Source organism: Ambystoma mexicanum, chromosome 2q (assembly GCF_040938575.1).
Source record: "Ambystoma mexicanum isolate Mex_15411 chromosome 2q, UKY_AmexF1_1, whole genome shotgun sequence".
Classification (NCBI taxonomy): Eukaryota; Metazoa; Chordata; class Amphibia; order Caudata; family Ambystomatidae; genus Ambystoma; species Ambystoma mexicanum.
Window position 1 is genome coordinate 1,171,568,295 of NC_090924.1, and position 22,251 is coordinate 1,171,590,545.

At 45.7% G+C, this 22,251-nt stretch overlaps 1 protein-coding gene across 4 annotated transcripts in view; it reads right to left on the reverse strand.

Moving 5' to 3' along the window:
• Positions 1 to 22,251, reverse strand: part of PPP1R9A (protein phosphatase 1 regulatory subunit 9A) — a 2,290,846-nt gene that overhangs the window by 127,385 nt on the left and 2,141,210 nt on the right. For all 4 annotated transcript variants that reach the window (XM_069648563.1, XM_069648562.1, XM_069648561.1 and 1 more), the window contains one exon: positions 11,441 to 11,639. In XM_069648563.1, the coding sequence (XP_069504664.1) occupies positions 11,441 to 11,639 (199 nt within the window). The remainder of the gene's footprint in view (positions 1 to 11,440; positions 11,640 to 22,251) is intronic.

The window sequence follows — 22,251 nt, forward strand, 5'->3', positions numbered from 1 at the left end:
CCCTTGAATGTGATCACTTGTGTCTGTCTTCACTCTTGCCACCATGAGTTTCTTACACCTGTCGGCCATCTACAGATTTGGCAACGCACGTGAGTGGCAGTATGAGCCAAAAGACGAGCCATGCGAGGTAGGTGGTAGGGTCGCATGTGAATCTATGAACAATACCAATGCTGGAGAACCAGAGTTACAGGTAAATAACGTATTCCTTCTCCAGCATTGGATCTTTCATAGATTCACATGCTGTGAATAGATTACAAAGCAGTATTACAACAATACCCACGGGCAGAAGCAAGCACCCAGAATAAATGAACACTGCAGACTTACGCACGTCACGCAAAAAGGTTCCGCAGGACCGACTGGCCAACTCTAGATTCTTCTGCAGAATGTCTGTCGACAAAGTAGAACGTTGTGAATGTATGCACCGATCTCCAGGTGGCTGCACGGCAGATGTCAGGTAGCGAAATTCCAGAGAGAAAAGCTGCGGTTGCAGCCACTGCTCTGGTAGAATGAGCGCAGGGCCTTCCGGGAAGCGGTATGCCGGCTTGCTGATGGCAGAATGAGATATAGGCCGCAATCCATCTTGCAATGGAGGACCACGAGAGAGCCTTCCCAGGCCCAGAAGGCCAAAATGAAACAAACAACTGATCCGTTGTACGGAATTATTTAGTAGGCTCCACATAGTACTTGAGGGCGTGCACCACAGCCAGCATGTGCAGTGTCCGCTTCGCTGGAGACGTTGATGTGCCAAGGAATACAGGCAAAACCCCCTGCTGGATTAGGTGTAAAGTAGATGGCACTGTCAGCACAAATGTTGGGTTGGTACTTAGAACAGCCTTGTCCTTGTGAAACGTTAAAAAGGGCAGTTTTACAGACAACACCTGGATTTCACCCACTCGTCTGGCTGAAGTTATGGCCACCAAGAAGGCCATTTTACAGGAAAGATGTTTAATAGATGACTGGTGCATGGGCTAGAAGGGTGGCTTCAAGAGTCTTGCAAGTAGCACATTGAGCTCCCAGGCGGCGGACAGGGGGAAAGGACTGGAAGAGCCCCCATAAAAACTCCTTCACCAGCTGGTGAGACCACAGGGAAGGCACAACCGCAGCACAGTTGTACCTAGAGACTGATGCTAGGTGCACCTTAATGGAGGAATGTGTTAACCCAGACTGAGCCAGGGTCAGCAGATATGGCAACAGATCCTCCAGTCAGATGGTTTGAAGTTGCAGTCGCTGGCTCCTGCACCATACTTGAACACGTTTCCACTTGCTCTTGTAGCATTTCAAGGTGGAAGGGGCTCTAGCACTGGCCATGATAGCATGGCAGTCTTGCAGAAGGGACAGAGCCTCGCACTCTAAGAGGGCAGGAGCCTGGCTGTCAGATTGAGTGAGGCCGGGTCGTGGTGCAGTACTGCTCCTTGATTCCTGGAGAAGAGCAATGGGTGCGGGAGCAACTTGATCAGTGGTGCTGACGAGCGAGCAAGGAGGTCTGAGTAGCAAAACTGTCTCGGCCACGCAGGGGCCACTAATATCAGTGTGCACCGATATAGTCTGAAGGTGTGCAGTACTCGAAGTATCAGAGAAATGGGGGGAAACACATAAAGAAACTTCCCCTGCCATGGAATGGCAAAGGTGTCTTTCAAGCTCTCCGGATGGGGGAAGCGGCTGGCAAAGATCTTGCATCACCTGTTGTCGTGGGTGGCAAAGAGGTCGATCTTCGGAGTACCCCACCTATGAAACAACAAGTAAAGCTGGTTGTCGCGCAGTTTCCACTCGTGACAAGAGCATCACTCCATGCTGAGGGAGTCCGCCAGAGTGTTCAGAATGCCCGGTAGATGTAGGGGATTGGGTCTTCTTGGAAAGCTGTGGGGACCTTGTTCCTCCTTGCTTGTGGACATAAAACATCAAACATCAATGTTGTGTTGTCGCTATAAATCCGTATCACCCTCCCCTTCAGGAGTGGAAGAAAAGACTCCAGGGCCCAGAAAATTGCTTGTAGCTCCAGTAGGTTAATATGTTGGCTCTTTTTCTCCTCTGACCAAAGGCCCTGGAGTGTTGGTCTTGACAGTGGGTGCCCCAGCACTCCAGTGAAGCATCCGTTGTGATGGTAGCCAGATGGTCCGCCTTGTACCAGGTGTTCTCTTACTGACCACCAGAGCAGGCTTTGTCTGAAACCCATTGTTTGGGCAAATTTGGTCGTCCCAGGACAATGAGGACTGGACCCAGCGGGCATCTAGGAATTCCTGCAATGATTTCATGTGTAATCGGCAGTTGGAGATTAACGGGATGCATGATTATAATGTCCCCAGCAGGGATTTGTAGTTGCGGACTGGCTTCACTTAGGTGCTGTTGAGGTAGCGCACCATGTGAAAAAGAGTCGCCACCCTTTCGTCCCAGGGTCTGGCGGTGCAGGTTTGGGTGTTGAGTCTTGCTCAGAGATAGAGAGCCTGTTGCAATGAAACCAGGCATGATTTTGGGAAGTTGATGGAGAAACACAGTTGCTGTACACACCAGATGGTGGTGGCGGTGTTGGTTTCTGCCAGCGGATTGGAGGGGGTCCTCGCTAACCAGTTGTCTAGATACTGGTAGACGTGGAAGCCCCTCTGGCAAAGGTGAGCCACCACTGGTGCAAGGCACTTTGTGAACACTTGCGGAGCAGACCACAGGCCGAATGGAAGGGCCATGAACCGAAAATGTACTCCTGATACCACAAAGCGTAGGTATCGCCAGTGTGAGAGGCGAATAATGATGTGAATGTTTTATTTCCTTACCAGGAAGTAGCAGGATTAGACTCCTGTGCCCAGCTTGTCCCTTGGCACCTTTTCCACTGAGCCCTTCTGCCGCAGAGCTCGCCCTTCTTGAAGCAAGAGGTGTCGCAATCTTTCAGGTTTGTGCGCGGGAGGATCGTCTGGTGGATAGTCCATGAATTCCAGCGAATAGCCCTGCTGGAGGAGGGATAGCACCCATTCGTCGGTTGTGATGTGTGTCCATTCTTCCACAAACCTTGACAGGCATCCTCCCACTGCAGCGTAGAAGGGGGAGGGCCGGATCATGGGCTGCTCATGCTTGCTTGTCGGACTGACTCCTCTATTGGGATGAGCCACGGCATCTCTGTGAACGCCTGAACCCCTGTAAGACTGGGACCTTTTCCTGTACTGGTCCCCTGATTAATATGGTGTCTTGTAAGAGGAGGAAGACGGTACGTGGTACGGTTATATCACAAAGTCCTAGATACCCAAGGGTTCAGTGCACTGCAACAAATGAAAAAATAAATAAATAAATAGTGGCCTTTTCCTGAACGAAGGGACTGGTGCCTTTGCTGAAGTGTGCCAAAGGAGCGAGCGGTTTTTGCTTCTGTTTTTATGGACTGTAGGGCCTCCTCCACCTTTTTCCCAAGGAGGGCAGCTCCATCGAAGGGCATATCTGCGACCCTAGACTGGGCGTCTGGTCGAAAATCTGTAGCCTTAAGCTGGCGTAAGACCACTCTGTTCCCCAGCTGGTGAAAACCAGTGTCAGGGATATCCACAAAGACCGTAATGGCATGGTCAGACACGAACTCGCCTTCATGGAAGATCTTCAAGGTCTGTTGCTTTTTGTCGTCTGGTAGGAACTCCAGCAAGGGACCCAACTTGTACCACAGCTCACGATCGTAACGTGCGATTATGGCCATTGCATTTTCTGCCCTGATAGTTGTGGCTGCAGTGGTCATTATTTTCTTACTGAAGGTGTCAAGGCGTTTTCCTTCCTTTTCTGGTGGGGACAGAGCAGGATGAGGATGGATCAGCCAACCTTTTCCTTGCTGCAGCCGAGACAACAGAGTCTGGCATGGGCTGAGTGCGAAGGCAGGTGCCAGTGCTCTCTGGGGTTCTGTATTTTTTGTCAAACCGGTCTTTTTTAGCTGGGGCAGTTGCAGGATGTGCTAAGGCGATCAGGCAATCGTCCTCCAACAGCGGGCTAGACATGACGCATTTCCTGCGCTTTTCTCTGCGCTGTTACAGCGCACTCTCTTTTCGCTGTTCCTCCGGCGCAAGGCTGAACATTGTGGCTGCCCTGGACATGAGCACGTGGAAGGCCCCCACATCATCAGTGGGTGAGTCCCTGAGTGGAACATCATCTGGTTCCCCATCAGCTGCGATGAAATCATCAAATTCATTAGTTTGGGTTGTGGGCATAGAGGCCCTGTCATTTTTTACACCAGTATCCGACAGCCTCTGCAGCGCTGACTGGTGCTTACCCCTTTGCTGTTTATCCCTTTTGGGGGGGTGTCGTCCATCTCCCTCGAAGGGCCAGGGATATCCGTGCAAGGTTGTCTGACCGGCACTGTAACTGGGGCTGGTGCAGGCAGACGTTGTTGCAAGGTTGCCACCAGAGTGGTAAGAGTAGAGAAAATGGCATGTCTCTTTGTGTAGGAGGAGTGATGGCTTGACTTGAATCCAGAGGGGTTAAAGGTGGCAGCCTGATCCAGCTGGTCTCATCCCGCTTTCTGGGAGGTGATGTCCTGTGCTCTGACCAGGACGGCAGTGATATGATGGCCTCCATCTCTCCTTTCTCTGCCTCCGATTGGGAGAGACCTGGCTCTGACACAACGATACAACCTGGCAGCAAGGCCACCACAAGGTTAGGGAAAGATGCCTGTGGAAAAGCAGTCAATGCAGACACTGTGCTGGTGTGGGAAATGCCAGTGATAATGGCTATGGTACTAATGGTGTGGTGGTCATTGTTGTCCGTCCACTGTGTCGTTGACGAGGGAGTCGTCGACGAGTGTGTGACAGATGTGGATGCAGGTGTCGTCGATGAGATCCGTGTGGTGGTTGGCGTGTTCGTTGACAACACACTATCGTACCTGATGATGGTTTAGTTGATGACGAGGTAGTCGTGGTCGTTGATGGCTTTGTTGATGGTTGTGATGAGCTAGTCGTGGTTGTGGCTGTAGACGGTTTCGTTGATGGTCGCTGTGAGAAAGTTGGGGTCATAGATGGTTTTGCTGACACGGTACTAGATGGTGTCGATGGCCTCTGGGTAGATGACCTGGAGTGAGGCTTGGTTGTCCATGATGACATCCCTGTTGCCGATTTCAACGACGACAAGCTTGTTTTCGACCTCAAAGGTGAAGGGTGGCCACCAGATTTCATCAGGGACTTAGGCGGCGTTACGTCCTTCGGGCGATGGAAAGAGTTTCGGCACTTAGTCACTGACCTTTGGTGAAGACCAGTCCGTGTGTGAGGATCTGGGCTTGTCACCTGAGCTATCCCTATGCCTCTTCTTGCTAGAGGCCTGGACTTCATGCGACCCAGACCTCTTGCTAGGGGTGGTTCGCTGGTCCTGTCCCGCCCTAACGAAGCATGTCTCTACACTGAAGCAGAGTCAGAAGCCCTGCCGGCGTCCTCAAGCCACGCAATGAGATGGCAGTGACAATTCCTCAGTGTTTTGTTGGAGAACAACTGGCAGATTTCGCAGTCCTGGATAACATGGTGAGGGTGAAGGCAGTAGAGGCAGTCGTGGTGGTGATCCGCTACGTAGACATTCTTCAGTCCACAGCGGGCACAGGCCTTGAACAGGCTTTTCCTCATGGATTCCGCCATGAGGTAGGCCCAACTACGCAGACGAAGCTTCGTCAAAGAATACCGGCGACAGGGAAGGTCAACGGAGCTATACTGTCACCTTCAAGGCCGATCATTGAGTAGATGTCAAAAAATATATATTCTTCGTGGAAAAGATGTTACATTTCAATTTTAATCATAGAAAAGTTGAAGAGATGATTTTTGAGCACTCCCTACACTAACATGTTGTTAAAAACCTGAAGATGGCCAACAGGCGAGGAGCTAAGGGAGGTGTTCCTATTGGCTATGGGCAATATGACCTAAAATGGCTATGATAGAGCATGAAAGTGACTGAAAGTTTTCAATTTAAGTTTAAACTACTCTATGTTACCGAGGATTCCCAGCCTGACAACGGGGAATATTCGCATCATGTGAATCTATGAAAGATCCAATGCTGGAACAGTTGGAATCATTTAATCTCCACAACCTCCTGTTCAGCAGCCAGGAGAGTTTCTCTGATAGATATTCTGGCCCTGTTTCAACAAGACATTACTGGGCCAATATTCACAAAATATATCTTCCAACTAGCTGACTCACTCCTGAGGTTAATGGAATCACATTCACAGTAATATCAAGATACAGGTTATCTGTCCCAGCTCTTACATTGATGTTACACTCAGTAATCAGTGTGGATTGTTATAGGAAGACTACCCAATGTTTCCTAAATTAGATCCATCCCTACCCCTGCCCAACCCTGGGTAAGGAAAACTACTGAATTCTCTGTGGAAATCACCATCCAATCAACATTTAGTATCTATTATGCACCAATGTTCTTACACCCTAGAGGCCTGCCAGAATCTTAGATCTGTGCACCTCAGCAAATATGGTGGTCAATTTAGCCCTTTGGGCACCATGCATGCATGCAATGATTATGCACCTCTACCCCTTGGTGCTTTTCCTTGTGTTAGGCCTGCTTGGCAACCAGGGACACCCCTCAATATGGTGGTCATATGAGTCTGTCCTACGGCTATAAGAGCCATTCTAGCCACCAATGAGAGAGGAAACACTTCACCTATCGGAGATGTGCAATACTAAAAGGTGTCTACTCAACTTTAGCTATCTGTTTTTTTGGTGCCACCCCAGAGTGACAACCTGGATTCACAGGAGGTACGAAAAGTCCACAAATGGTTGAGTCAAAGCAAGGAAAACAGAGAATGTGGGGGTCCACTGTTGAGAAAAATCCCTGCAAGCGATGCAGGACAAGAAGCCCATGACCATGGGCAGAAGTCAGCAAACTAAAACATGGTAAAACTCAATTGTGATGGGCTAACTACCTACAAGAGGTAAGCAAATGCAAGCATGGCAAAGAACTGCGCATCTGTGCTGAAATGTGTCCAGTCCGAAGTGCATGGAGAAAGTGAACAGGGATGGGAGTCTAGCTAGCATTACAGGGGCAGAAGCCAGAGCTTAATTACGGTCAGTCGCACAAATGCCTCAACACGCTGAAAATGATACAGCTTAATTGCACGGGGCCAGGAATGGTGGCCTGGATACCACATCAGTACTGTGGAAGGGGGATGGATGCCAGAGTATTAGAATAGGCAGTTACATTTGAACTCTGAGAACTGGACTGTTCAACCTCATCTTCACTGACATTAGGACTTTGTTTTCCCACTCCAGATACATTTCCATCTCCTTCACTTCACTCATTAGCTACGAAATGCCATCTTGTAAGTGTGTCCATTGCTGCAGCAGGTCACTTCTTCATTAATGGAATCTGTGTATGTAGGTAGGGATTTACAAAGCACACACTTGGCTAGGAAGCAACAGAGTGCTTTACATGAGTGGGTCACCTATGTGGTTATAAATCAGGTTGTGGAGCTAGCAGAGGGTACAAGAATGCTTTTAGATTCATTGTTTCAGACACACCCGCAAACAATCAAGAAATGCTTCCTCAACATTGACATGACTAAATTGCCTTGCTAAATTGTCTCCTGTGAAAAGCTATGGTCCTTAGAAATGTGCAAATATTGCAATCTTCTCCTCACACTTGGTGAAGTTCAGGCAAATCAATCCGATTTAGTATGAGAGAAGGGAACAAAGAAAACACACTGGGAGAAGAGGAGAAACGTAAAAGGGAGATTAGAGAAAGAATATAAAGGGTGATCTAGAGAGAGACAGTGTTAAACATAGAAGAAGTAAGTTAAAATTAGAAAGGTAGGAAATAGAAAGAAAATACATTGGCCCTCATTACAACTCAGGCGTTAAGGGTTTAACGGCGCCGTTGGCGCCATTAACCCTTAACGCCTGATTACAAGTGTCCCTTTGCGGGTTGGTGTTTAACGCCTGCTTTTAGCAGGCGTTAAAAATCCAACCCGCAAAGGGACTTTGGAGCTAATTACGGCACCGTAATTTACGGTGCCGTAATTAGCGCCTTCCCCATTCCCATTATGCCCTATAGGGGCAAAAATGTGAATGGGGAAGGGCAAATGGTGAATGGGGAATTACCGCCCCACTCACCTTGGAATGGGGCGGTAATTCCGCCATCCACCATGGCGGAATCGTAACCTTAGCGGCATGGACCATGGTGCTAATAGCACCATGGTCCTCCGCCAAGGTTGTAATGAGGGCCATTGTCATGGAAAAGACAGAAGAAGAAGAGAAAGGACTCAATAGTTCGACAGGGCAAAGGGGAGCAGAAGGAGAAAAAGTAGGAAATACAAAGAGAAGGATTTAAATGGAGGGAAAAGTGAGAATGGGAATAAGAAGCGAAAAAGACCATGAATATGAAAAGTAAAGAAAGTGAGAGAATGGGGCAAAGGAAGGGAAGAAAGAGAAACAGAAAGAATTTGAAAAAGGAATAAAGAAAAAAACATAAGTGAATGATGTCCCTATGGCAATATCTCATGTGTCCATGGAGAATGCGGGTGCAGACTGATGGTGAATCACAGAATCAGAAGAGTCTTCCTGTGAGGTGACGTGGTGTAGGGAGGAGTGGAGTATGCGTCAAAGTGGTCTGATGGATCAGACGGCAATGTAATTATGCCGCTATGCAATCACTCTGCAATGGAATAAGGTTGACAATGACGTGCCCACAAAGACACATCATAGAGACCTGTGTGATCGATGGAACTTCGATACTGTTCTTATACTGTGCATACCTCTCATTCCATCTGATACGTTTAGCCTTTTCAATGACCAATAATAAGTCACAGGGACCTATGTCCCCTTCCTGGACGTGATCACTGGTAATTCCGATATTTGAGAAGGGAAACAGAAGTGACCCTACGAATTACTGACCGATATTGACCCTTAAGATATGCTAGAATGGCGTATCTTATGCTGGGAACAGCCAGTATATAGTAATAGTTTTAAGAAGAGAGAACAGCACATTTTCGTTGCAACCAATAACTCATATTTGTGTTTGTATAACGTACAATTAAAGGTGGGAGGGTAAAGCAAATGTGGTTGATTTTGTAGTTTACCTGAACACATTAGTCACTTATATCTGTGCAGATGAATGCAACCGATTGTTAACTTGAGTCTCTGCATGCAGCGATTAACATTGCTGGATGCGGTCTCTCAAGGTCCTTTGTAGTATTATGGGTGACTGGTCATACACGCTGCAAGATAGAGGGACTTGTTGACATACTCCATTTCGCATTTCAGCAAACTTCCATTCATGAGTTTATAAACCATTTTCAGGCCTTTTCCACCCTGGTGTTAATCATGTACAGTCCTGAATCCTGCTGCTACTGCACATTTTTTGTTAATGAACAGAATTGTCAATAATAAACCTTCTTTGCATTGCATTGAGCTTGTACGTTTTTTAATTCCTAAAATAAGGGGATGCACCTGCTCATCCTTTTACTGAAAGTGCATACCGGTGTTTAAACTTCAGGGGAGTTTGTAACGTGTATACCTTCACCACTGCAGCAGAGGTTAACATTGGGAGTACTTTCCATGAGGTGTCTGGCCTCATAATTGACCAGTATTCTGAGGAATGGTAACCCCCCAATGCCTTTTAATTTCGTGGGCAGTAAAAACCAGCAGTATCTGGAATTCCATTTTCGTTTTACCACTACCATACAACTCATAATGATGGCCCAGGTTTAGCCTTTGTTTATTTTAGAGGGTCCTTTACTAGCAAAAGCTAGGTAGACTTCCATAAACATTTCTGGATGGTGAACATTATTTCACTGGCTGCACCACATTATAGAACAGCTTTTTGTGGATACTGAAGTATACCGCGCTGGTTTTGAGTGAAGTTATAGGGTTTGTCAATTGTCTTTATGGTTTCAGTCTCTTGCTAAAATTTGACTTAACACATGGGGCTTGATTCTCAAATCCCAAAAATGCTTTGTAAATCAGGCCCATAGTGTGAAACTCAATTCTCAAACCTGCAAAGGGGCCCATGGTATTTCCACCCATGACGTGACATGTTGCACTAGTGCCGAAATTCCAGTTTGTCGTTAATGTTGTGCACATTGGTAAAACGTTCATGCCTCCAATAGCTGGTGAGTTCTTGAAGAAGACTGTTATGGACTACAGAAATTGTATTATCACTAATGCGGAGCCATCTGTGGGCCAAGAACCTAGGGACGCCGTGAAGAACAAAGTGCTGGCATGGCTGCGGCAAAAACTGGGCCAGTAGTCATAAGAATGTGGCATCTCAAAATCATCTGAAGGATTGAGATTGACCAGTGGTGTGCAGAAGAGAAGGGACTGTATTTTGGTGGGGTGTGGTATAAGTAAGCTGCCATCTTCGCTGTCTATATGTAATGACCTTTCGAGAGTTTCATCGGACGTGTAGTTGATTACTGATTGTTCTGCATTATGTTAATTAGTCTAAATATATTTTCTGATCTGTTTCTGTGTGTTTGGTCTTTGTTGGTGGCTGTTGTTTTGTGTTTGTTTCTAATGTGCCCGTGTGCCTCTGGGCCATTGGAGCTCTATATAAATAAATAAGCATAAACAAAGAAAAAGTATAATTATGCTGTTTATGACTGACACTACATTCTACGTGATCGCAAACTGGTAAGATAATCGGCGTGCTAAACACAAGGCGTTAGATTCACAACCAATTAGAAGAAGGAAGGAAGTCAATACTGTACCAAATGAGATGGGAAGTGAAAGACTGATGACCAGAGAAAGGCACTCTGCTAGAGAGAAACGGCACACAGATGAACATGGATTAGATCACACATGAAGGTCATGCACAGTGATTGCTGCCGCTGGTCTGCATGCAGAGGTATGCAGATTCATGCTGAATGCAGGGGACATTTTCTTTGGTGGAAGGGCACATGCATGAACTAGGAAAATATAGATATCTTCAAACCATTGGAGTCGAAACAAAACATGTCACATTCGGTAAAAGAAAATTACGGCTACAACTGCAAGTACAAGTAATGTATATTATGTGTGTGTTCACATTATTCAGTAATTTGCCATATGTACATATATTTTGTACTAAGACATGCTTTTACATTTAGATAGCAATACCCCAGTTAACCAATTGGATGTGACAAAGAAAGAATAATATTGTGTTGTTTTTTATATAGCGCTTTAATCTAAATTGCTTTACATAGGACATAACATACATTATCATTATTGCCCAATCGAAATTGGTACTCAGTAAACAAGTCTTGTTCCTCATATGATAATATTAAAATGTCCTCCGAAGAGGTGTGACACATCTCTGTATCTTTAAATTACCAAGAAAACGGGAATACACCAGAATGGGACAGGGACTACAGGATGAACCACCCAATGAAGAAGAAGAGAATTACGGGAACCAATATTGAATGATGCGTTCAATGATAGTTATGCCAGGATTACGACATGTGACATGTATACATTCGGGAGACTATGAAAGACACCTACAGAACACTTTTCATTGTACCTACCTTGGACCTCTTTTTGTTGGTGTTGCGATTTTCAGAGGAATGATCGGTGGAACTGGTTGAGGACGGCAGGTTACTGGAAGAGTCTGATCCTTTGCCACTTTCTCCAAGAAAAGCTAACGGTGGACAGGAAGGGATGGCTGTCGGGGTGTCTGTGCTGGAGGCCTTTTTTGTGGGACTCTCCAGGGTGCCCCTGGAGGTCCTTTATGAAGAAAAAGAAGAATTTACTTTACAGGATGAAAAATGATGATCATACATCAATCACACTTTGTAATACATGGACATTACAAACATTTTAAATACATTCAAGGTGGATCAAAGCTTGCCAGCGTTAAATAACAGTATGCCAACCACTGGAATATGGGCCCTTCTATACAGAATGCATTTGGAACACCTCTCTGCGGTATTACGACAACATGAGCTGACCTGCTACATGAGGTCAGCATCCCATAATCTAACAACCACCTGCCCAACTGAGTACAAGCTCTTCTAGGTCCATCCATGCACAATACCCTGATGCTCCGGAACTCCCTTCCCCCTGAGAGCTGAAGAAAATATTGTTATCTGATATGTTATCAGAGAGTTGAAAATAATCTTGCCCTTTGCTCCCTATAAGCCATGGGCAGTCAATAAACCTGATTTTTAGACTTGGACTTAATGTTCACTGTTTAAGAGGGTAAACGCCTGCTCATTACAACCCTAAGGCTCAATTTCATGGCCCCTGACACCAATATGGCCCAAATCCTGGCTTGTTATCAGAGAGTTGAAAATAATCTTGTCCTTTGCTCCTATAAGCCATGGGCAGTCAATAAACCGGATTTTTAGACTTGGACTTAATGTTCACTGTTTAAGAGGGTAAACGCCTGCTCATTACAACCCTACGGCTCAATTTCATGGCCCCTGACACCAATATGGCCAAAATCCTGGCTTTCAAAGGCAAAAGGTTAAACCAAGAGAAAGCCATAGCGCACAATGCCCCCAATCCCTCCAGTCACCCACCATGGTGTGCACAGGATCAACAACAAATGTCATATTAAGATTTCTTTGAGAGCTAATTGTAAAACATTTTGTTTACATGAAAAACCGGATAATTCAGGATTACATAATAGTGGCAGCATTTGGGCAAATGGAGATCTGGGGGAGGGACATGCAAAATGATTGGCCCCAAGGGTGAATTTGGGCGCTCCATAGCAGCCTCTCTGGCGTACACAGTGCCTCTCATTTCTCTTTAAAGGGGGTCAGAGAAGGTTCCGAAGCAGTCAGCGGTTGATGCCGAACGTGTTGCCCTGAACCTTCACCGGTGTAGACCGTAAGGGGTGTGGCACCTGGCAGGCTTTTATGGGGATTTGGGTGTGATAACTGTCGAGAAAGCACAGAAGCAGTTGGCATGTCTGAACGTTGAACGGGTCTGGGAGCAGTGTGACGGTCTGGGTAGATAGAAGAGGGTGTCGTGGGCTGTCAATGAGTGGTGCGAGCAGCAGGGGGCAGGGCCCAGGGCCTGTATCAGGTACCCGCTTGGGTGGGTAAGTTCATGGATCAATAGGGTTCTGAAGGCGGGAGTTTAATATAAAGAAATGTAAAAAGAATTGGGAGATATATAGTATACAGCGGGTGCTGCCCCATCCAGGACCATACCCTTCTCCAAATCCAATTCCACATTAGTGCGCAATATCTCCATCTCTGCCAGTCCCCATCTCTTAAAATCTGTCACTCACTGTTAGAGGAGTGGTCACCATGAACTCTTCCAAGATATTACAATGCTACGTTTAAGAATAAGAATCATTATTTTCCCACTATGTTTCCCCTCTTTACCCATGGGTAAATTCCCAAACAAACATATCTTTGGTGTGCATTATAATGAACTACGAAGTAACATATTTATTGTATCCACCACCTCCCTATGCATAATCGTACATACCCCCACAATGTGCCAAAATCCCGCCAAATCCCAGCTGCATCTTGGACAAGTATGTGGCAAATGGTTTTAAAGGTATGCCGTTTTGGTGGGGTCATATATACTCGTACAGAAAGATATATTCAACCAGCTTGAAGCAAGCATTTCTCAATGCCTTCTTCACCTGTTCCCACAGCCAGAACCATTCCTGGTCAGAGATCTCGCAGCACAAATCACTTTCCCATTAGGACTTTGCTGTCAATAACAAGGGGGTCCTTCAATTGACCAGCATACCATACATGCATGAAACCAGCCCCTTCTTGTCCCTGAGCTCAAGGAGAGCTTGTAATAACGTATTAGTTTCTGACTCGTTAGGAAAGCTGTCCATTAATTCCACCATTCTCCTTAACGCCCTGGCATGAGACAAAAAGTGTCACATTCCAAAATTTCTCGACCATTCCTCAAACGTATGTAAAACTCTGTCCTTGAAAGAAATCCCCCCTCTTGCTGCATCCTTTCGTCTGCAAAGTCAAAAGGCTCATATTTCTAAGTATGCTTAAAATCGTAATGTCAAAACTAAGTGGTAGTTCTGGACTATAACCACCTGTCATCTGAAACTTCAGAGATACCCCTTTCCATATTGAACATAAAACACTGACTATGCATGTGTTCCGTATGTCACCCAGAGGGGCCATACCAATTCTATACTCTGTCTAAAGTTTGGCACTCCTCCGATCAGTCGGCATACCTCCCATTCCGGGGCTTCATCACACTTAAATGCATGCTGTAAATGGGTCGCTAATAAACAAAAAGGTTCAAAATCCGTGGCTGCCAGTCCCCCCTTCCTGGTATGATCTCTGCAGAGTGCCCAGAGCCACCTTGTGCCTACATGTTCCCAATAACAATTCCACTATTTTTGTATCAACGTTCAAAAGAATATCTGTTTTATCATATAAGGAATATGAGTAAAAAATACAATAGTCTAGGTAAGATTACCATTTTACATAATGCAGCTCTTCCCATTAATGACAGCGGCAGGGATTTCCATAAATCTATTGCGTCACCAATGCCCGTTAAAGCCCTGTATTATAAACAAAAGTTTCTTCCACTTCGTGAAAGATTTGGATTCCTAGATATTTAAAGGAATCCATTCCATTTTTATACCCCAATCTGGGAGTGTATCCTTATACCTAGCTCTCATATTAGCTAGAGGAAAAATAATCGATTGTTTCTTGTTGATTTGAAAACCGAACATTTCCCAGTACTTACAGTGTGATTGGAACATTATGCGAGGGGTTGAAAATATACAACACATTTTAGGAATATTTAACGTTGCTGCCTGTTATTTGCCATTGCTTGTTTTTGCAAAGCTCATTTAAGCCATTCTGTTCTAGTTTTTTATCCTGAAATGTCCTTTTAAATTCCAACACACTATAAACTATATTTTATTCAAAATGCTTAGCTCAAATTCCTGTAATAATCTCTAGTCATCTTCCCCAATTTAATAACATGTGCCCCTCATTAAATACTATTTTGTTACTTTTATTTTTGTATATTTGGATCATTCTGCAAAAGTGTTTTTAAAGTGTCCCCTTTAAATCTGCTTTCTCCAATGCCTCGAATATATCTGACCTCATATCTTTAATTACCTATTATTTTTTTTTACTTTTGACAGAAACTAGATGCTCTCCTGCTTCTGCAGTTTGTTCGGACACACTGATTTCGGATGGTTTTTCCTTATTCCATCCAGATAGGGCAGGTCAGTGGAAAAGAGGGGCTGCTGTATTACCCAGTTCAAAAATTAATTGTAAGCCACTATCTTCTGAGTCCTGCTCTTCTTTTGAGTGCTAACACTAATGTTTTTTATTTATTGTATTGTCCTCCAAGTCATACTTCTGTATACTGTGTTCCCTAAAGGACAATCCGTTTCATCATCTTTTTATGAAGGCTATCAATAATTCCGTCTAATCATCTCTCTAATGTTTTCATTTTATCTTTTTTCTTCGCAAATTGATATACTAAAATGTAATTGTCATGACTACATTTACAAAACATACATACCCTATAAAACATACATATCACACGCACTCATACTAATGCACATATTTCATAAAATCTCCCAACCCTCTCACTAATTATACATATTAAACTTTTCTGTCAATTAGTCGTCTTCAATTCTAGTGTTAATAATACACTGATAGCCCTTAACAATCCAGGCTTATTATTCTTTAACTTTTATGTCAAATATTCAATTTAAAAAACCCAAAAAGTGTCACTCTAACGATCATTGTTAGGAATTGCCATCTCCCAATGGTGCAATGCTCTGGCTTTTTTTATTTGTATTAACAAATAGAATAATGAGGGTAATTCCATCTCCAGAAGGATAATCTGCCAACCAGATTCCCCTTTTCTTAGCCTGATCTGCAGCACTCACTCTGCTCATCGTACGGAGCAGGTTCGAAGGACAAAAGATGGCCACTTGACAGCCGCAACAAAGTCCCTGCGGCACAAGGGTGGCATTTAAGAAATGCCCCCCCGCACACAAAACTACAATGATCATAAGTAACTCATGCTGGTTGCAGGGTAAACTCTAAATGAAAGCTATCCCTGAGTTTAGGCACAGTGCATGGCACTACATTTGACCATAGCCACCGCATCATAATTGATATCACACATGTGTCAGCCCCTGTGTGTCAGCTCTGCTGTGGAAGGTGTATGGCGGGGCAGGACGCTGGAAGGCCAGGCCTCTTCCTTTGATCTCTTTGTGATGGGAGGTAACACCCTCAACCCAAGACAGGCACGAAGCAGGCAGCTGTCCTGGGCCCGGGTATCAAAGGAGCACACCAATTCAAAAGGAGTAAGACTCACACCAGGGTGCTACATTTCTAGAGGCCTTTGGTCTTAGAGAGAGGGGAAGGAGGTGGGATTACAGTAGGCAGGAGGCACTGGTCAAGAGAGACTGCCACCATCGTGTTTCTCTCTGTCTCTCTTCTCTTTCCTGTTACCTCCACTTCCTCTGGAGAAAAGCATTTTGGGTGTGACATCAGAAGGGCAAATTCCACTATATGCGAGAGCAGGGATTGGACCACTAAGGCAAGCTAACATTAGTCCAATCACGTGTGGACTTGTGCATTTAAAATAAGGTGTCTTACACCTCTTCAGCAGATTCTCTCAGTTCCTCTCAGATCCTTTAAGACACAGATTCTGGTCAAGAGAGACTGCCACCATCTTGTTTCTCTCTGTCTCTCTTCTCTTTCCTGTTACCTCCACTTCCTCTGGAGAAAAGCACTTTGGGTCTGACATCAGAAGGGCAAATTCCACTATATCCGAGAGCAGGGATTGGACCACTAAGGCAAGCTAACATTAGTCCAATCACGTGTGGACTTGTGCATTTAAAATAAGGCGTCTTACACCTCTTCAGCAGATTCTCTCAGTTCCTCTCAGATCCTTTAAGCCACAGATTCGCTCTGAAGAATTCACAGGACTTTCTTTGGGAAAGTTGCACTTTCTCAAACCCTCAGCTTGAGGTGAAGAAGGGGCAGTCCAATGCAGAAGGAAAATCTGTCCCCCCTACCCACTCCCAGGGCACATCAGGAGTGACATCTGCTGTGGAACAGGAGCTACCACTCTGCACATGAATCACCTAGACCTGGGAGAGCAGACCTTGAATGAAACCATTCTGTCCTCATGTACCCCTGAGTGGGCCTCACAACAACCAGAGGGCGAGACCAGTCAAAGCTCTATGTTCTACCACGCCAAACCCGCTGCTTTGTGTTCACCACAATTCGAATGATAGGGAAGTCGCCCGCTTGCTGCTTAGGCCCACACAAAGCAACGTACCCGAACTGAGCTTGAAACGCTCACCAAAAATCAAATCCAGACCCTGAATGCCCACTCGGTCCACTTAGATCCTAGAGTCTGGCTAGGTGATAATTGCACCATTTCTTACGACATGTCCTTTCTTGTGGCTCATAACTTACCTACCAGCCCTGAGTGAAACTTTCCTCATTCTGTCACATTTTCTCTGTGTTTCCTTTGTGCTGGATTTTTGTACTTATACAGTATTTACTATTTGTTTTATTGCAGATGGTGTGTTTGATTAACATGTTTATAGAACCTTGATTGGACATTCCCTTTATTTTGGACTGTGATACTGTGTTGTTAGGGTTACTATTGGGTTTAATTCTCACCCCTCATAAGAGCTTAGCCTTCCCCCGGCCGACTTCTCTCTGTTTTACCTTTATGATTGCATTGGGTTTTGTTTTTTACCCCTACTCATCCTTGTACTCCTGCAGAGCAGAACCCAATTCGTCAGTGTCATACAATTTGTTGAGCAAGTCCCACTCTGCTTCAAGAGTTTGTCTAGAGTTCTTTATTTATGCAACCGTTTTGTCCTCTCGCTAGTAAACATTGAATCTGCATCCAGTAAGTTCCTGATGTCCAACAAGGCCGAAACATGTCTGAGAATGTTTGTGGTCTCATGCAGAAAGGATGTGACCTAGCAGTTTGGGCTGGACTGCCCCTTTTGGGGTGGGAGCAAGCCTGATTTGCATATGGCCTTTCCCTTCTGTAAGAGCTTGGCAGGCGAAGAACGATGGCCTGGAGTGTTGCCCAGAGCAATGCCAAAGGTCAGGATTCATTCTAAACCTTCCAGCCATTACCGCTTCGTTTTTGCTTTGTCACCCCAACTGGGATGCGTATGCCCAGATGTTGGTCCCGTGCCTGGTGGGCCTATGGACCCAAGCTGATCCTCATTGATGAGGCCCAACAAGGCCAGAACATGTCTGGAGATGCTTGTGGACCCGTGCAGAAGGGATGTAACCTAGCAGTTCGGGCTGGACTGCCCCTTTGGGGTGGGACCAAGCCTGATTCGCATATGGTTTATTCCTTCTGTAATGGCTTGGCAGGCAAAGAACAGTGGCCTGGAGTGTTGCCCAGAGCACTGCCATAGGCAAAGATTCATTCTAAACCTTCTAGGCATCACCTCTTCGTTTTTGCTGACCTCAATCCTTTCACAACCTTTGTGGCAGCCCAGTGAAAAGGCCAGGATGATGAATCTCCAGGGAGAGGGTAGACCTAGTTGCGCTCATGATGTGCCCCCTTTTCTGAAGTGGAGGGAGAGAGGATTCATTTAGCACATGGTGGCTTGTGATGTGAATCTTCTTGTCTTCGAAAGGAGATGAGGCAATTGTTGATGTCGCAATGCAGTCCCCTCTCTTCTGCATGCATACAAGTCTTTGCAGAGAAGGCAACAAGCATCATCTCCCAGTAAGGGCCCATGAGAAATACATAGATAATGTTTCTGCCCCCTTCCTTTACAGAGACTATGGGAGAGAAGGAATGTGGTCTCTTTGTGGCCGTCAATAAGAAGCATCCTTCACATGCAGGGTCTAGAGGGATGTGGGTCCTCACATTGCCTCGTTGTTTCTCAGATAAAGTCAAATCAAGCACGTGTTTCCATGGCACTTTCAGCAGCATTACCAAAGTTTGAAACTACAGTTGCTGTGCTTTTATCTGAGGCAGATTGGCAGTGAGGTGTATTTAGAGCTCCATTTGGCCCAAATTAGTAGTTATGCTGGTTTACGTGTCTGTTGTTGCTGGTCTGCTGGTTTTGAATCATTTTGTGGGCGCTTTGTCAAGCAAAGGACATAACGAGATTTATCTTTATGAGTATAATAATGGTTTTATTTGCAAAAGTGCAGGGATGCCCAGCTATCTATATGTTGGGTGCTCCTCGCTGTTACGCTCACCTGGACCCCACAGGGGTGTCGATCAGACCTGGACAGCTGCGGTCTCCGTCAACGTGATGCGTAGTGCAGAGATGACTGCCTGGACTGGCCCGCCTAGTCTTGTCTGCTGGACCCGAAGAGGTATTTTCCTGCAAGTGGAGACAGGGATTTGCCACCTATGGGTTTTAGTGATGGCCTCGCAACTGTTGTCGCTCTCCCCCAAAAATCTCCTCCGATATCCCCTCAGTAACCTCACCTTATGTTTGTAAAAGATGAGCTCTCCATCCTGCGTGTCTTGCAGGGGCGCATAGATACTAGTTACTTCACTAGTTTGAAGGCGTTGGGAGAGTTCCGGTAAGCATTGACTTTGAAGTCCCAGGCGGGATTGGTAAGAATCAAGTTCAAAGAGTTCAATGTGCCCAATGTTCACTCTTGTCCCCTTCCTTCCTTAAGTTACAACTGAGTTCGTGAGAAGAAGGTCTCGTAGCTGCTGTTGGCGTTCAGGTAAGAGTCTGTGTTACCCAACGCTGTCCAGTAACTATTGCATGCGTTAACGTGCTGTTTTTCTCCCTCTTTACAGATGCGGCATATGAAGATATGGAGAATAATACCACCGGTGGTAAATCAGGTAAGTCTATGGTGGTAAGAGGTATTTGTTGATTCCCTTGACTCACCTTGTTATTCTTGTGCCCCTAGGTGCCGGAGTACAGCGAAGAAATGATGAAGACAGTGCCGGATCGAAAGATGCTGTGAGAACTGGTGAGAATGGCGCCGTGCTGCAGCTGGCGAAGCGACGCGTGCAGGACTGATGTACTTTCCAGGTCGTGAGATGAATTGGATCCGGAATCAGGTGAGGAATTTGAAATAAGTTTGTTTTCTAACCTTGTCCTTTTCTTCCTCTTTATTCTAGGAGCTCCGGATTCGAGGCGGGCGTGGCAGAAGACTGGATGCTGGCTGCAGGCACGTGGGCGTGGCAGAAGACTGGATGTTGGCTGCAGGCACGGTGAGAGTCACGCTGCTGGATGCAGAATAACACAAAGCATGTGCTGCTGTTCGGGCGTGGTTTAAATAGCCTCCAAAGTAGTGCCTGTAGTAAAATAGTCCCATCCAGGCCTCACGTTGGCTTGGAAGCATTTGCAGCATGGTCTGCATGAGGTAAGTAATGTCTATGAGCCTGGCGCCTATGGCGCCAGGACTCATTTTTATTATGAGCCTGGTGCCTACGGCGCCAGAACTGAACCCAGACAGCCCCTAGCTGGGGCTGCTGGGGTTATTGTAAATGTCTGGATGCCTGCTCCCGGGGCTGATGGGCTTGATCCGGATGCCCTGGTGTAGGCATCATGACAGCACTCCCCCCCAAGGCCCCTCCTAAAGTTGTTCTTCCCCTTGGCCCTGGTTTGTCTGGGAAGTTCTGATGGAATTTCTTCACCAACCGAGGTGCATGAACGTGGTCACTAGGCTCCCATGACCTTTCCTGTGGTCCGTAACCTTTCCAGTCGATGAAATAAAAAAGTCTTGATTTAACCAACTTAGAGTCCAGGATATTCTTTACCTCGAATTCAGGTTCTCCATCTATTAGGATGGGGTCAGGTGGTTTGGCAAGTCTTGTCCCGGGTTGAACGGGTTTCAGAAGTGAAACATGAAAGACAGGATGGATCCGCATATTAGAGGGTAATTCCAACTTGACGGCCACCGGGTTGATAATGGCCTTAATAGTGTAAGGTCCCAAATACCTAGGATTAAAAGTCCGAGTTCCTTTTAGAGGTATGTGTTTTGTAGCCAGCCAAACTTGATCCCCAATCTGATATCGTGGAGCATCGCTTCTATGTTGATCAGCATTTTTCTTATATTTCTCTTTCGCTTGTTTCAAATGTTCTGTTGCCTCCTTAAAGGCTTCTGTAATAGTAAAGTGTAAATGACTAACTGCAGGCATTTCTAAGTGCTGAGGCGAATCGAGTTCTGAGGTTCGAGGGTGATGTCCGTACATGGTATAGAAGGGGCTTTGTCCGGTTCCAGAATGTACTGAGTTATTGTATGCATATTCGGAAATCCATAAAATATCCTTCCAATTGCTTTCGCTCTGGTGCAGCATGCAACGTAGGTACTGTTCATGGGTCTGGTTGGTCCTCTCCGTCTGACCATCGGTCTGGGGATGGTGACTGGTTGATAACCTCAAGTCTATTTGCGCCAATTGACAACATTTCTTCCAAAATTGTGAAATGAATTGACTGCCTCGGTCAGAGACCAATACAGAAGGAAATCCGCGTATTCGAACAATGTTTTCGAGGCCAAAATTGAAGCGGAAGGTAATCCTTTTAAACAAATAAAGTGGGCCATCTTGGAAAAAAGATCCACAATAACTAGGATGGTGTTAAATCCATTACATGGAGGTAGATCTGTAATAAAGTCTAAAGACAAGGTGTTCCATGGTGTAGGTAGAATATCCAAAGGTTGTAAAAAGCCAGCAGGTTTTTTCTTCTGGCTTTTGTTTTGGGCGCAAATGCCACAAGACATCACAGATGACTTTACGTCTTTTCGCCAAGTGGGCCATCAGAACTGTCTCTTAATTTTCGCTTCAGTTTTTGCAATACCTGGGTGCCCTTCCATCAGGGTGTCATGGTAATTGGAGATGACTAGTTCTTGTATTTCCTTGTGTGGTAGAAATAGTCGTCCTTGATAGTAAGGTAGGTCATTGACGACTGAGTAGTCCGGGCCTTTCTTTACCCAGTCCTGCAGTGTTGCTGGATTGAAGAGTTGTTGGATTTTTGAATGAATATCTTCTAGTGTCTGTAGAGTAGTTATGCCAAGAATTCTTTGCTCTGAATTATTGGCACCGGTTCCGGGTTTGCATATGCTTCTCCCATCCCTATTCGGGATAAGGCATCTGCTTTGCCATTTTTGCGGCCTGGTCGATAAGTGATCACAAAATCGAATTCGGCAAAGAACAATGCCCATCGAAGTTGTTGCGATGATTGGGCTTTGGCTGTTTTTAAATACTGCAGGTTCCTGTGATCAGTGATTACGGTAATGGTATGCCTGGCACCAAGAAGGTAGTGTCGCCAAGCCTTAAAGGCGGATTTGATAGCTAATAGCTCTTTATCGGTAATCGCATAGTTTAACTCAGGTGCTGAGAACTTTCTGGACACAACGCTACTGGGTGAAGTTGGCCGGTTTCAGGATCCTTCTGGGAC